The 16682-nt window shown below is 31.3% G+C and overlaps 1 protein-coding gene across 1 annotated transcript in view; it reads right to left on the reverse strand.

The window, feature by feature from the left end:
• The window catches only part of LOC135130644 (POU domain protein 2-like), a 91302-nt gene that overhangs the window by 19457 nt on the left and 55163 nt on the right, over positions 1–16682 (reverse strand). The window contains exon 3 of the mRNA XM_064058073.1: positions 15282–15389. Coding sequence (XP_063914143.1) covers positions 15282–15389 — 108 coding nt within the window. The remainder of the gene's footprint in view (positions 1–15281; positions 15390–16682) is intronic.

The following is a 16682-nucleotide window of genomic DNA, read 5'->3' on the forward strand; positions in this document are numbered from 1 at the left end:
ACGGAACGTGGTCGAAAATCCACATCAAATTTATTTCCTTCAATGCATAGAATATTCGACGTACCTTTTGAGTAGAACGGTCAGCTTTAGTATTGAAATGTAGCCCACGGTTAAAAGCCACTTTGATATGTATTTCAAATACATTTTAAAACAGTTCGTTATAAGGTAAAAAGGGCCATGGTTTATTTATGGGCGCTCGTGGTTTCGCAGGCTATTATTAAAGAAGAAGGTGGTAAAACTAGGCAATAGGTTCGTATCCTTTTTCTTATAAATTGGCATTGTACTGGGATTCAGACGTTTCGTGTTTACTTTACATTCATATCTCGGCGCCGCCAAAGTGACATTTTTTTTTATAAAGTCAGAAGTGTTGAGTACGTTTGAATATTCATTGAAACAACTCAGGAACAAGCTAATACTAACGCGGATACTACACACTTGTCGACCCGTTTCGTCAGCTACGCTGTCTCCTCTTGGATTAAGGTTTTGAGTTTGAGTTTGAATTAGAGCCAACGCAACACTGATCATTAAAAATATTCTAAAATGCTTGTTTAATAAGAATTTTTTTTACACAATTTATGTAACTAACTCAAGCCACTTTAAAATCTCAGTTCTTTTCTGTTGGATTAAATTAAACTTTAGCATCCTTATTCTAAGTACAATATTAATTCCTTTATAAAATTTAATTTTCTATTTAGCATGTGCCGATAAACATTACCTACTATGTATATAGCTTTACAGCGTAAATGCCCGCTTATTAGTTGATAAAAACTTGCGTCTGTCACTGTGACTATGACTTGTGGCATTCCACAGTTAATCGTATAATTGATTACAATTAGGTACTTTTATAATAAATTGTGAAAAATTAAAAACCTTGGCTCGGTAACACGCAGTAATCTCTTACTGATTAATAGAACGTTATTAGCCTTAATTTGCAAAATTTAGAGCAGCAAATTTTATCAAAACATATTCCAAATCAGCTAAGTACTGAGACCTGTATTCGGGACACAGTATCTATTAAAGAAACAACAATTTATTTAATTTTTTATTTACAGATTTATGTACATCAGGTTTTTGTACATCAGGTTTTTGTACATCAGGTTTTTGTTTTATATAGAGATATATATGTCATGAGAAATATCACGTTTCATTTTCCAGTTTTCGAATTTTCTTTAAGAAAATTCCCTAGTACCTACATATGACGGCCTTACTGACAAAAACCGAAAGACTCGTAAAATTTTGAAACAAATTTTGTTTTTGTAATATTCATATTTCTTTTCGCTTGTTTCTTCGAAAATAATGTTTATAGAGTGTGTTTCAGTTTTTAGAAACATACTTCATATTTTCGTTGTTTAAATGATATTTTTTTGAAATTTTCGTAACACATAGGTACCTTTTCAGAGAAATACTTTTCATGTTTTTTTACATATTTTTCAGATTATGTTTTGTAGTTACCACAACCTTAAAACTTGTAAAAAACTGCTCTTTCGTATTATGCTTTGTATTAAAGCTATTGTAAATTGTGATTATCAAAATTATATATTCATGAATTTTGATCACAGATCAATTTTATGTAATAAAACATATTGTTGACAGATATTTTTTTTCACTGCCTATCGTTTTGAAATCACACTATTATTTACTTGTCAGTGATTAAATTAATTATTTCATATGGTAAGCGTGTATCCAACAAATTTTGTTCCCGTAATTAAAAATACTGTTAATCTTTACCACTTTCTGTACATTGTATTTTTTACATATTTTTGTAAAATAATCGAATTTTATGTTCACTTGAACATTAAATTATTAAAATTAAAATTTATCACAATATTCATGAAAATAATGTAACAATTTGTGGAAATTGTTCATCTAAGTATTTATCAAATTTCGTTAATTAAATACATACTACTTTTACTAGTAACACATCTTTATATTTTTACGAATTCCACATAATTTCAAAATTCTCGGGAAAATACGGCAAAAATAAAACAGTGTTCCATTTTCTTAATTACATACATATTTCTAAAATACATTTAACGTGTGATACTTTTTGCTTTAAGTAAAGCGAACTATTTGTCAAATTATCGTCATGCAGTATTTGGATTAACTTACGTACATGATTTGAAAAGACCTTTATTAAAAATGCCAATTTTATACATTGCTAAATCCATATTCATATGTGGATATACTTTGAAGTAGGCGCTGACTTTTGCCGCCTCGCTGAAATAGGAGTTATAACGAAATGGTCAAAATGACGTTATTCCTAATTCTCTATGGGTAGTGAAGGGTACTTTAACGCTGAGAGACAAATTTAGTCAAATTTAAAGTTCCTAAAATTTCATATTTTTAGACAACATTAATTCAAAAATACATTTTCAATTATTTGTTCGTTTTGTCATTCGTTTTTCTCAATTTATTTTATATTTGAACTCGCCATATAACTGGAATACCGTAAAAATTCTCGTTACATTTTTTGTGTGTTATAAACAAACGTAACTCAAGCCGTGGGTAAACAATTTATTTCGAAGAAATGACGTATCTTAGCATGAACGAATCCTAGGAAAATTTCGTGTAATCATAGTCTTGTTTTCCAAAACAAGCATAGGTAAGTTAAAACGTAGTTGTTTGTAACAAATTACATAAAGATTAGGTATCTGGTGACTTACAATATTTGATTGTATTTAAATCATAGTTTAAAACACGTGTCGTGTTCGGAAATTTTTAACAAAAATTTCAAGCATTGCACAACAATATTGTATGCAGATGCATCTTCACAAAAAGTAGAATCAATCTATACAAAAGCCGTTCTATTCGGAAGCTTTCTACAAAATGATGTATTTTCTTTGAGCACAACATGAGTGATTTCCAAACGGCGAATACTTTGAATTCTTAGGTCCGAACGACTGCATAAGAAAGCATTATACAAACAATGCAGTTTCAAGAATGGTCTGCGGATCCTTTGCGGAGCTTTTTTACAGAGGGTGGATGCCCTTAGCATTTAAAGCGACTTTAAATCAGATCATTTACATTTAGGACATGTTCTCAAAACCTACTTAAAAATCACCCAAGGACATGCTGATCATCGAGATAAAGCGAGAAAAATAAGTTTATCGCTCTTTGAAGATTACTTTTTATTATTCATGATTATCTATCAAGAGCTAATTTTAAATAATTTAATTGATTGAAGGTGATAAGACACGTCAAAGAGATTACTATTAATATTTGCTCAGTTTTAAAAAGGCGCCGGATGACGTTATTATATGTAATAAAAACTTAAAATGAACATGTAAATCCACTTAGATAAAAATCGATAAATCGGCCAGCTTTGTCCCCTGTTTGAATTAATTTGCGTAACATTAAGGGTCGTGATTTACCTGTATGACTGGGGGCTATTAGCATGATAAGGATCAACCTTTTAAATATTTAAAAAGGGGTGAATTAAACAGGTCCTGCTACCTGTTCAAGGCTGAAACAGTACGCGTGTCAACTTGTGGTAAGCCGCTTGGGACAAGTTAAGTGTTTCAAATCCCTATGCGAAAATACTTTAAATTCCATCTTCCCTTCTTCAGGACCCTAATTTACATCCTTTTAAAAGAAGGGTGTCAGTACTCAATGGCTTTACGAGGACTATCGCAATATTTGTTAAACGTGCTTTATGTTCGATAGTATCGTTGACACGACAATAACATACGTGAAAGGAGGGATAAAGAAAATAGGTATATTTGACTCACTCTATTTTTTCTTTTACAGATAAGTTCGAGTGACTATTACTTTTTAGAAAGGTGTTTATTTTGGTCTTCTAGGTTTAGATTACACAATGTTTTCGGCGTTATTATTTCGAAGATAACTCACAAACAGACAACTATGTTTATTACAGTAATGTTTCAAATTCAATATTTATCTAGATTGCAGAAATATTTTTCACTTAAGATTAATCGATCATTTTTTGAACTAATAAAGTTATTTACGTAAACTAACAGGTATGCGTATTATACATACGTGTACAACGGCTTACACTGTTTTATACCAAGCAATTTATTGTCGATAGTCAAATAGATCAAAGTTTGAAATGTTGGATAAGTATTAACTTTAAAGAGATAATATCTGTTTTATTGTTTATATTTTAAAGATTATTTACTCCTTAATTACACATAAGTATGTACGCAGTTTACAAAAATAACTATATTTCATATAAAAATATAATACCGACATAGGTAATTATGTTTACTGCGTAGTTTGGTGATTAGAAAAGGTAAACGGTGGCGTAGAAATGTTTTTTGCTACCGTAACACTATATTTCATTTTTATTTCATTTTGCTAATGATTTTCTCCCTCTTATATCGGTGTATCAATTCGTTTTAATATTATTTTATAGTTCTCTTCTGTGTTAGACAAAACTATTTTCCTTTCTAAAACCTAATCATCGAATATTTTTAGTACTTACGTTTTACTTTTTTGATAATACTGATGTCAATAAATCCTCCTTTGACAGTTTCTTTACACATTACGTCTCAATTTACTCTTAAAAATGTATTTATTTTCTCTGAATGTAGTTTTAAAATACTTACTCCTAGCCACACATTACTAAAAAAATTCTTTTGTCACTTTATAATTTTATAACTACAAGAAGCATCCAAAAAAGAGTTTGTATTTCATTTGATTTTTTTTGCTGCACATGGTCACGGAGCTTGTTTATGAAACCGGGTTTGGTCATATATGATAAGTATTTACAGCAAATCATGACAGGTTAAGTTTCAAGTTTTTTTTATGCAATATACAGGATGTTAATAAGTGATTTACATCTAGTGAGCTATGAAATTCTTTTATTAATTTGCCGCTTCACTTAACTCTGTTAAATTAATTAATCTGTCAACTAGTTGTCAAAATTTGAATCAAATTCTAACGTTTATTTCTTTAAATCACAAAGAATACTGAAAAATGAAGACTCTAGAAGGATATACATTTTTTATCGAACTCTATTTTCTGTTTAGCGAAGCGATTAGTGAAAAATGGCAATACTCAACTTCTGCCACCATAAAACTGTATTTTTCGAAAGCGGCAATTTTTTTGTCAAGTCGTGTTCACGGTCCTCTAGATATAAATAATTTATTAACACTCTGTAGATTCTAACGCTGAAAAATCGACGAAATGTTCGCTTATTAGCCTGTGGCAGAAAAATGGATAGAACCAAGAGGAATTTTTGGGTAATAAATATATTTCCACTGTTTTCTACGACCAAAATTGTCGCCATAAAGCACACTCAAAATTTTTATCACAACTAAACGTTTGTTTTATTTTTATGTGGTAGTATTGCCCATTATTAAAAAGGGTAAGAAATACGAATTCGGTCAGATTAAAAAAATATTTATTTGCAGTGATTTGAGTCCTTGTAGGACTAAATTCGATTTCTAAAATGTACTGCAAAATTAAATATGTGGAAGATAAGAACGAATGTTCTTAAATATAACAAATGCTGAAGAAAAGAGTATTCCTACAGGTCATGGATGAGGTATTAAAAAACACCAAAGTTGGTGGTGTTAAAAAAGTAGAAAGTTTGAATGATATAAAGAAAAAAAGAAGTGTAAAAAATTTGCGTTATTTAAACAAAGAAATTTGTTTTGAGTTTAGAAAAAAATATGGTTGAATCGAAAAAATGCTAGGAAGAGTGTAGGAAAAATGTCGTTAGAGATGAATACTAGCGAATTAAAATAAAAATTGCCATTTAGGAAGGAGGTAATCAAATATTTCAAGAGACGTAACGGGAGCTTAAAAAACTGGTTAGTAAAAGAAGATCTGAAAAATGTACAAGAAGAAAAGAAAGTACATTGTGGATAAAGACCCATTTTATTTAAGTTGGTTAATACAGATATTTTTTTAAATATTACATTCTATATTTCTAAACGGCAACTTCTGAAACTGCTGTCTCGTTCCCCATATACCCAACACAGCACGAAACCAGTGCAGACGCCGAACTAAGGAAGAAATTGTAGAAGTATGAAAGACATTTGATAACGAGTTTTAAATAAGGGAATGGACAATGGATGAAAGTGTATAATAGAGATGCGAAAAAGGTGGAAAATATATTTATATAACTTGTTTTATTTAAGTATATTTCTATTAAAATTTCTTCTGTAAGAATTCTTCTGTAAAGTATTAAAGATTTCTGTTTTTTTAAACAAGAGTCCATAGCATTGTATTATGTATGTTTTTTATTTGACAGCTTTACCCTTTTGGCTACATTTTTGCATATACCAACAACTTTTGTTTTAAGTACTTAACCATTTTAATTAATTACAAAACAAACTCTGAAGCACCGATTGTGTCAAAATTTCAGTATAAAATAATAAATACATATTTGAATTATACTGGTGTATTTAAAAGAAATCGTCCTTTTCCGTAATTTAAAATTAAAATTTAATAAGCAACACTTTTTACACAACTACGTATTTCTAGTACATTAATACGAAGTGGTGAGTCAATGATTTCTCGTTCATCTGATCTTACGTTAATTGAACCTAATTAGATATAAGTAATTTGAAGATGAACAAAATATGTTTATTTCAAAAGTTGATAAGATGTTGAAGATAATTGTGCCGCTATTATCATTAGGTATATGGCGCGACAAATTTAAAACAGATTCATATTGATAGGAATCAATTATTTTGGAATTATTCTATATTAAAATGTGGACTAGTTTATAAAAAGCAAATTAAACAATGCCCATTTAATCAGGCGATGAATTTAATCACATGATGAAATTTGACCAATTATGGTCTCAGATTTACGCGTTAATTGCAGTTACATATAAATGTATTGAATAAATTTTAATATAAACTAAAATATTTAATCTGAATGAACATATTTATTCCATTAATGAGACGCCGGATTTTAAATGTAATTGTGACGAAGGAACACTGACAATAATATTAGTAATTTTTTCGGGAAGTATGGATTTTGGTTTAATTTCATCACACCTAGAATTCCTTAAGTGATAAATAATCATAATTTAAGGAATTTTAGATTTCATAATTTGTATATCTGTTATTTGTCAAACATGGGAGTGTTATTTTAAATTACGGCATTTCAGGTTTCGATCTTAGATAAATTTATTGACATATTTGCTATACATTTACATTAAATATGAGTATTGCAATCAAACATAAAACTCTACAATTATCATTATAATCAATGTCGATTCGTTCAGCACATATAAGGCACATTTATGATAGTTTCAAGTTCTTTTATTAGCAAGCAGGTCAAAGAGGGAAAAGCCTTCAAATTATTAATAGTTAATAACTTTAAACTATAGTCTATTCTCCAGATAACTATAAGTGGCTAATTGTTTAAGAACAAAGGAAATAATTTCAATTTTTTTCAACAAATTGCCTATGCATTGGGGAGAGGATAGTTGTTGAGTTGGGAGTGGCCTAGGGTTGAACCTTTTAATTACGGAATGGGGATGAGACAATTTATTTGTGCACTTTGAACGGGCGACATTTATGAAGGGTTATTTATTAGGCGTATTACCGAAAGCTCGAGCGACGCATCGTGTTTGATTTTTATAATACTGATAAGAAAAGTTACAACAATAAGCGTAGGCAACCAGTTATACGGTTTGGTAGGTAGAGTCCCGCGTTTTACACGTACCAGGGCGACATTTAATACAAAAGTTGTAGCTGTCCTAGCACTAGTTTATGCCCTCATCGAGGATGTTTTACATCAATGTCCTGCGGAATATTCGAGTCCGGGGTTCGCATATAGGGTCTGCGACTTGGTGAGTAGGTCGTATATAACGGAGGGAGTCTTGGGGATAACCGTCCTCTTTCCTGAAACGCCCGGAATGACCAGCCAGCAGCACCTTGCCATGATAGTCCCCATTGATATACGGCCGTAGCAGGTTATACATTCCATAAAACATATATTGAAATGTCAGTAGATGAGCGGCACATGTAACTGAATATGACTAAAATGGACGGCTTGCTTGCAGCCATAAATTTCACGGACCTTGTCCGGCATCGAGCCCTTTCCAATAGATAAATTAATTTTTGATGTCCGTCCGTCTCTGATACTCTGTTACTACCTAAGTTTTTCCGTGCTTTCAGTGTTTGTTTTTTTTTTAATGTAGCGGTGTATATTAATTATTCCGGGAAAGGTAATGTCCCAGATTAAAAAAAAAAAAATCACAGTAATTCTGTCTTTCTATTGCGTCAACCAAATCAGTTCCTTCTTCCACTTCTCCCAAATCTACATATTTTATGTTCCAAAATTATATATCTTTTCTGTAATTAATGTATCAAATGATCGACCGTGATCACATGTTTAATCATCTAAGCTATGTATTTTGCGCTTCGTTTAAATGATGAACTTGACTAATATTTAACTTACCCGTTTCAAATTTTCGTCAATTTGTGTATAATTTATTTTTTAGATTATGATTAGTGTAAAATTATAACCATAAGTTGATTGATAATGATATTTCTAATTAGTCTGTACTGTAATTTCTTAGTTCTACATCCATTTTGTGGAAAACTTTACTGCTTATTTTTGGGAGTAAATATATGCAGAAATGTATTCGCTGCAAAAAAAGCAGATAGTCTTTTAATTACAAAATTACATTGCTGCTTTTCGGGTGTAAAAATTGCGCCATTTATATTTAATGTTCTTATGGAGTTCAATGACTGCGACCAACGACAATGTTCGCATGTGTTTGTAGTTTAAATAATGGCTTAAAAACCTATTATTTTACGCTTTTTCAAATAAAGTTTGAATTTCTTTAATTAGTCGTAAAGAACTAAATTGTGGTAGGATGTAGAGTAGATTAATTATTATTGTTACAATTAATGAATACAATTCTGTCATTACTAGATGGATAGAAAGCTTAATACGCATCGCTTTGTGCTCAATCCTGCAACACCGTTTTTTATAACGTTATGTATTGTAATTCATATAGTTCACACTTCTTTGATAGTTGTTGCCAAGTTGTATTATATATGTAAAACATTTAACAGAAAGTCAAATTTTTAGATTGTCTAAAATAGGATGCATTTTTCAAGTGATACAACACCACGTCAGCACTCAGTGATAAAACCAAATGGTGGTATTTTATCACCTACATAAATGTATTTTAGCGGCTGATATAAATTCTTCTGTTTATGTATATCTCTTAGATTGGTCGCAAGGTTTTTTTCTGAAAATTTTGTACGAAAATATGACGTACCTAGGTGCATTTTATCGCACAAGATTCGGACAGGTATAATTTTGTCAATGATAAAATTCCTGTTGATTTTATGACATTGGTGGTTTACTTTACTTTACTTACTTACTGATTAATATTATTAATCGAATTGATACAAATTGTACAGAAAATCATGTAAAGTACAGTCAGGAAGATTTAGTAGAATTTGAAAGCACGCGTTTTTAATAAACAAAATAATTCAAGAAAACTTGAATTGTAATCGTTCCACTTTTTTTTGATTGTGTGTTCAAACTAAAATTAACCTCAAGGTGTTTTTGATACCTTTTTAAAATACAAACAGATTTTTAGGGAAAGATAAGATTTCTGTATATGCACAGAAATTTTGTTTCTTTATTCAATTTTGCGTAAAAACCTTTTTGTCGAAAGATTACCGATGCTTGGGCAGGTAAAGTTTGTCCAGAATTATAAGAATTTTATGGACTCCCAACGTTAATTGGTTTTACATCTTTGTGGTTAATTCTATTGTCCAGCTAAAGAGCCTGTCAGGAGAAGGCCGATGTTTTCTGTACCTGAGTTCGCCACGCTATTCAGCTGTACAATAAAATTGACAACAGGGTTGTAAAACGAATTAACTTTGGGAGTCCATAAAATTCTTATAATTCTAGACAAACTTTACTTCTTTCCCTTATAGGTTAGACCTAGAACTTCCTGTGTTATTAATAGAAATAAATTCGTCATATACTTAACTATTAGTCTGTTTTCCGAGAAAACAAATACTCCTATTAGATAAGGCAAAGTTAGTATTTGTTTTAGTTTTCCTTTTTTGACATTAGTGTAGTATTAGAATCCAAAAGTTACTGTAAATAGATTAAAACTTTCGAATTTAAAATCGTTGTAAGAGATTTTCATAAAATACAAATTAGTTAAGAAGAGAACAATTTTTGTTACCCTCATATGCCATATTATATTTTTTTTTAAATATTACTTAACAAACTATACAGCCCGCAACTAGCATCACAAATTTGTATGGTTTATATTGGAATACGTTAAAATTTGTTTTTGGAAACGACAGTCCTGATGCAGAGAAACTAGTCAGTTTCAGCCCAAAGCGTACAAAAAGAAGTTAATTACAACGCAAATTTAATATTTTTATCCACATTTTAATATTGTATCTGTTCATTCAGCTTTAAATGCGATCATTAATTCTTTCATGAGGCAGTAATTAGCTGCTATTGTTACATCATGTAGGTTGTTTGTATTAGAATAAGTAGCACCTGCTTGGTTTATTATAAATAAAACGTAGAGCAATAATCATTGACCTAATTAACAAAAAGGAACTCCCGTATTATTGAAGCACCTGCACTTATAAATACATACTATTCTTTTGAATGTGAAATACTCAAATTGCATCCAAATTCTCCGTTAAAGAACTTAAACAGGATGCATTATTTTAATACCATAATATTGTTTGCAACTAAATATCTGGATGCTTATTATAAATTGTGACTTTATTGATGTAATAATCAAATAAATTATTGCTGTTAAAACAACAGCCCTTAAACGATTAGCGACAATTTTTGCTTGTGCCAGAAATGGTGTCTCAAGTATTATGAAGAAAAATTGTTAAAAAGCGCTTGAAAGTGGCATGTTAATACTATTAAATCATACCGTTTTGTTATAAAAGATTCTTGTAATTTGGAAAAATATAAATAAATAAAGAAGAGTTTAATATTTTTCTTATCACAAATTTATTTGACCAACAAATTTTCGTAGTGTAGATATGCTCCAACAAAGTCACGCCAAACTAAAACCTTGAGAGAAGCGACGTAAAGATTAAAATCAAGTACTTGTTAAACTATTAAAAAACTTAGGAGTTAATTAATTGCGTCACATATTTGAAAAAATACTCAAATAATCTCGATAATATGGCTAGGATAATTTTTTTATCGCTACCTAGAACTGCAGCCAGTTTTTCTATTAAAAGCGCCAACCTGTTAGATTATTAATTTTTCATGCACTGTGTATCATTAAATACAATGTTACCGTGTTAACAAATTTTCAAGAGAAGTAGGTAAATTACTTCTGAAACAATTTGTATAAGCTATTGAAAATTGAAATTAATTATGGCAGCACAAACAGTATTATTCTTCTAGTTGAAAGCATGCTATTTAATTGATTTAATAGTATGTACTTTCTTTGTGGCGGCATTATCAGTTTTCTGCTGGAGAGATAAGTAAGTTTTAAAAAGATGGCAGAGAGTCTGTGTACTTCACTTAACTTTACAGATTTGTTGTTTTAAAATTAATTCCTTGTGAAATTTTGATTGACATTTGTATTATATTTCTGATTAAATTGATAATCATATCAATTGTTGCTTCCGTTGTTATTGTAATAAAATTGTTTATAAAAACAAGCAAGATCTGGAAAAATCCGTCACTTACGGAAATCTCATCAGAGTTAAAACGATGCTAGGGAAGCAGACGCTGCAGATTTGCATTAATATATTTGTAATATAATAATAATAATAAAAAACTGCCATGCTGAGATTAACACTGGCCATTTCAGAGACAGCGTCCCTTTAAAAGACTTAAAGTGGGGTGGTAAAACAGTCAATCTTTATCGAATTCTCACGTCTGGCGTGGTCCATTTGTCCCTCCGTTTCAGATTGCCCTTCTTGTTCGCAAGAGTCCAACCCCCGCAGCAGGAGACTTTCTCTTATTTAAATCGAATTATACTCAAGTTGAAAGGTGCTTCATTCTCTCGAAAAGTGACCCAATACACTACCCGAATCCTCTCCGAAAAACGTCCAATTTCGTTTTGTATAATTAAATGAACAGAGGCTAAATTCAAATTTATTGTTATCGATTGTGTCGAAGAAAAAGAAACATGGTAATGGGTATGCAGTCTTAATAATCAAGGATGATACATAATTTACCTAGTGTAACTAATTTTTTTAATTGTTACGCTTATGTCTGGAAGTAAATACAGTTAAAATTTGCAATTTCACTCTTCGTGTGCAGTAATTTTCATTTTATTACCGGAATTATATAATTAGACGTTGGAATCGGTTTTCGATGCACACGATGCAAATTGGCTCGGGCGAAATTGATGACGAACTGAAAGCAACATGTGACATTAACAAGAAGGGGTGACTCAGCAAATTTGGGGCTTTTCGTAATAATCTGTCAATGGGGTATGTTTCTAAAATCAATGATGTTCGGAAATTGAGTGTCTCCCCAAAAATGGACGAATTTAATAGACAAGTGATCGTTTTTGTCATGAAAATCAAAACGCCGCAGATGCGAATTGCAGAGGGTGAAATTGGGATATTTGCGCTTAAATACAAGAAATATTGTTTAGCGATGGAGCGATGGATCACTAATTCAGAAGCTAAACATTTTGCTTATATTTAGAACAAAATTAGCTCAATTTGTTTTACTTTTTAATTTTATAAAACGAGTGAATGTCGAATGGGTACAGTATTTCGCACACACCTTAATGTATTGCGTCAAACGTGCGCTGCGCGCACGATATACTTTCGAAATCATCCCCGCAACATGGATACGTATTGTCCATGGTAATGGTTTGCTTCATGTTGGCATTCCTTGATAAATGGTTATGTGCAATATGACATATACCTAATAACCAAGTTCTTTCCGAATGTACGAAATTTGCTTATCGGTAATTATTATTTAATACATATTATATTTATGTATATAAAGTGCACTCGTAAGTGTATGGTAAATAAAATATGTATTTAATCAAATGTTTTATACTTAACTGATACAGATATATGCATATTTTGGTTAAATTCAATGTACATATTTAATTGCTTATTCAAGTGATTACTTTCCTGTTATACTAGTGATCAATGTACCGATAAAATCGTACACTCTATTAGTGTCATTTAACAATTATCGAACAACCTACGTGGCAGATCCTCCTCAATCTTTGATAATTTTTGCTTTGAAATTTACCTAAATTGCAGGGTTGCATTCGAGAAAATTTGCTGACATAAAATAATTTCATGCTGAATGTTAACTTATATACTTCCATATAAACACAAAGAACAAGTTAGTGTTCTATCACTGTTGACGATTCTTACATATCTCGATTAAATTATTGCATAGTAGAAGAATACGGCTCTGTTCACTGTTTGGTGGTCGCTAAGTTTTGACCGAAAGTCTGTAATTTATGGTTTTACGGATTGTGGCTTAGGTCTTTTAAATTTTAAATTCTAAAATTTTATTAGTGTGTAAAAGTAGTATGCTTACGACATAGGAAAATGACACAGTTACGGTATATCTATTTTTGGCTTTTAATTAAATTAGCTGATAATGTCATGATGGATTTTAAAATTTTTTGGAATTTATATGTTATCAGTTAGATAACCATTGCTGTTGTGTAAGTCGCTATTCATAATGACTTTTTTAGCTCTCTCATACTAACAGAATTTGAATTTTAAGTAATATTCACATTAATAAAACTAATAATTGCTGGAATGTACAGGGTGAGTCAGCACGCGCACGCCCCTCGATGTTGTTCAGCTTTTAAGGAGCATACATTAAAATTATTTTCTATTATATAATGTTTTGTTGATAAGTACATTTTTTTTTTAAATTCCGATGTGACGTTGCCATTTTTGTAGAATTTCAATCTACAAAGTACCTATTTATAAAAAAAACTATAATTTTCAAAAATCGATACTTCAGTTTTTTCAAATATAACCTCTTTTATAACTGAATCTTACTCTATTTGTTTGTTCTTTTTGCTTCAGTATGTCGATGTGTCCCTTAAGAATCTAAAAAATCTCAATAACTATCAAATTTAAATATGGAAAATACTTAACAAGAAAGAAAGAGAACGGAAAATAGAATAAGATACAGTAATCAAGTAGAGTGTGCTCTATTTGGAAAAACTGAAAAGAATTTGAAAATCGTTATAATTTATTTTTGTTTTATATAAACACTCTGTTATTAAAACCCATTTTTAATACCACAATTTATCTCTCGACAAAGTATTGTAACCAAGATTTTAAAAATCACCCTATTGCGATTTATTTGTGAACCAAAAAAATTGAAGAAAATTGAAATAAGTTGGTGGCGTCGCATCGGAAGTTCGAAAATAAACTATGGTCATTAAGCTTAAGAAGAGATCAATCAGAATATGTAAAATACATAGGGTATCCCATTTGAAAAAAATCAAGTGATGTGATAGACTTAAAAACAGAGCACTCTGTATAGTTGAAAATAATTTTGGTATATAGTCCTCAAAGAACTATACAGTTTTAGTCCTATACTTTTTTTCTATTTCTAATAATGAATGAGATATCGAAGAGCGCGTGGTTAGTGACTCACTCTGTATATTTTTTTACACTTTCAGCAATAATAACAATTATAATAAGATGTGATGTTTACAGTTTTCAACAAGGCTTCCAATGACGTAAATCTCTACTTAATTCCGGAACACGTGCTTTTAAGATTTTCAAAAATCAGTTTTAGTTTCTTCCTTATCTATATCTATGTGTTTAAATAAAAAATAATTTGATTTTACTTTCTTTGTGGATATGTATATATTTTTTTTATCCGCAGGAATAAATAGAGTCGTCCATATTATTTTTTTAGTAAAATTAGATCAAAATAACCAGTACCGTTAAAAACAAATTGTACTTAGTTAATAAAGTTTTAGACTGTATGAAAAGATATGACAGAAATTTTAAGAATCTCAATACAATCATATTTTTATTTAGATTGTTTGTTGTTGTATGGGTGCATAATTTAGGGTTCGAACTACACAATACGCATCCATAGAACCGATCACATTATTCCACAAAAATGAAGTTTACAATTTCTGCAAGCTAACTGCGTTACATCTTCAGATGTCTGCAGAGAAGTGTCTTGGACATAATACAGTTTTTTTAGTTCATTAATCTCCTATTAATTTCAATTTGATTCAATATATTCTTATCATGTTTTTCTATTTTTATAATTAGCACAATTAATGCAATGCTATATTTTTATGTAGGGATAAGTTTCGGTTAATCTTAAGGCACAAATCTGAATACAAATAACGTTAGAAAAATACTCACTCGGCGAAAGCGCCAGCCTCGTCTGCAGCGCAACTTTGGAGTCTTCGGCGGAAGGTACTTGCATTTCCTGTCGCCAAGTCATTTCTGGGTCGTTTAACCATAATTTACCTGCAAAGATGACATTTTTGAGTCCACGTGAGCATGAAATCGATAGTAGGGATGAGGTTAGTTAAGATCTCTCTCTCACCCTTCCGCATGCGATATACGAAAGGAACGTGCAATGGTGATTCCGAAGGTAAACAGAGGAGGAAATACTATGCTGATTCTCGGCCCGATTCGGGGGAGTTAAAGAGGGGGCGGTAGTAGCGCTAACTAGGGTCGCACTAATCAATAACCCCCCTTCCGCCCCCATTCCGTCTCTCCGGAACACACAGCTTCTACTCCGGATCAGCCACAACAACTGGCCAACGATTCAGGTCTTCAACCTTTGCACTTTCATACCACTCATAAAAGCACTGAATAAACATTTTCCGTGAATGCTGGAGTTTTTTCCTTTCGGACTTTTCTGTAACCCAAGGTTAAATATGATCTTGTTTTTAATAGTAGAGACACATAATCGCTTCAAAGAAACATTCAACGCGGTAGCTAGTTGATTATTATTTTTGGTAATGATAGCTTTGGAGTATTTACGTTTTTTTTTCTGAGGTTGTTTCACAGGGATTTGTATGTTTTTATGTGTGACCGGTTCACCGGTTTTTAGGCGTTTGATTGCCGGGAAGGAAATTATCGAGCTTTTCGTGCCGGACCATTTCACGTGAATATTTTATTCTTATTTTCCTCCGCAATTAAACAAAGTTTTTTGCTTCTCGAGTCCCATCTCTAGGCTTCTGCCTCGAGATCTATGATGGATGGAACACGATAAAACCAAACTTTAAACAACAACAGAAAGCTATTCAAATGTTTGTGAAACAACTGGGTTGCTAATTAAATGTATAACGACAAAATGATCATAATTTGCCCTAATAGCAACGACAGCCCTACTTTTTTAGCCCAAATTCCTACACATCAGTATTTTATTCAACACCGCAGAAACGAGTATATGATTAACGCAGCAACTCTAATTTGCAGCGATCTTAAAGCTAATAATCGCAATTATTAAGGAATCTGGTTTGTACGTATTTGCCTTCCCAAGAGGTATGTAAAATCGCAGAAAGAAAACTTTTGTCTCGTCTAACCTTTGCCTCGGCACAGTGATATCTCCCACTAAAGTCCGTTTCAGTCTTTAATCTCTTATTTCCTGAAAGTTAGTAGTCCAAGATTCAACATCCACCGGCTATGTGATTTAGGAGAGATAAAACCGAGTTAAATAAAAGTGAAATAGGGGTATTTTAGTTTGGCGCGGGTTAGTGTAGGGGTGGTCTATTCTTTTGAAGATTCACAATTTGATTCGAGGGGTCTAAG

The sequence above is a fragment of the Zophobas morio genome, unplaced genomic scaffold (genome assembly GCF_036711695.1).
Source record: "Zophobas morio isolate AGI-343-1 ecotype UQ-CSIRO unplaced genomic scaffold, CSIRO_AGI_Zmor_V1 ptg000002l, whole genome shotgun sequence".
Taxonomy (NCBI): domain Eukaryota; kingdom Metazoa; phylum Arthropoda; class Insecta; order Coleoptera; family Tenebrionidae; genus Zophobas; species Zophobas morio.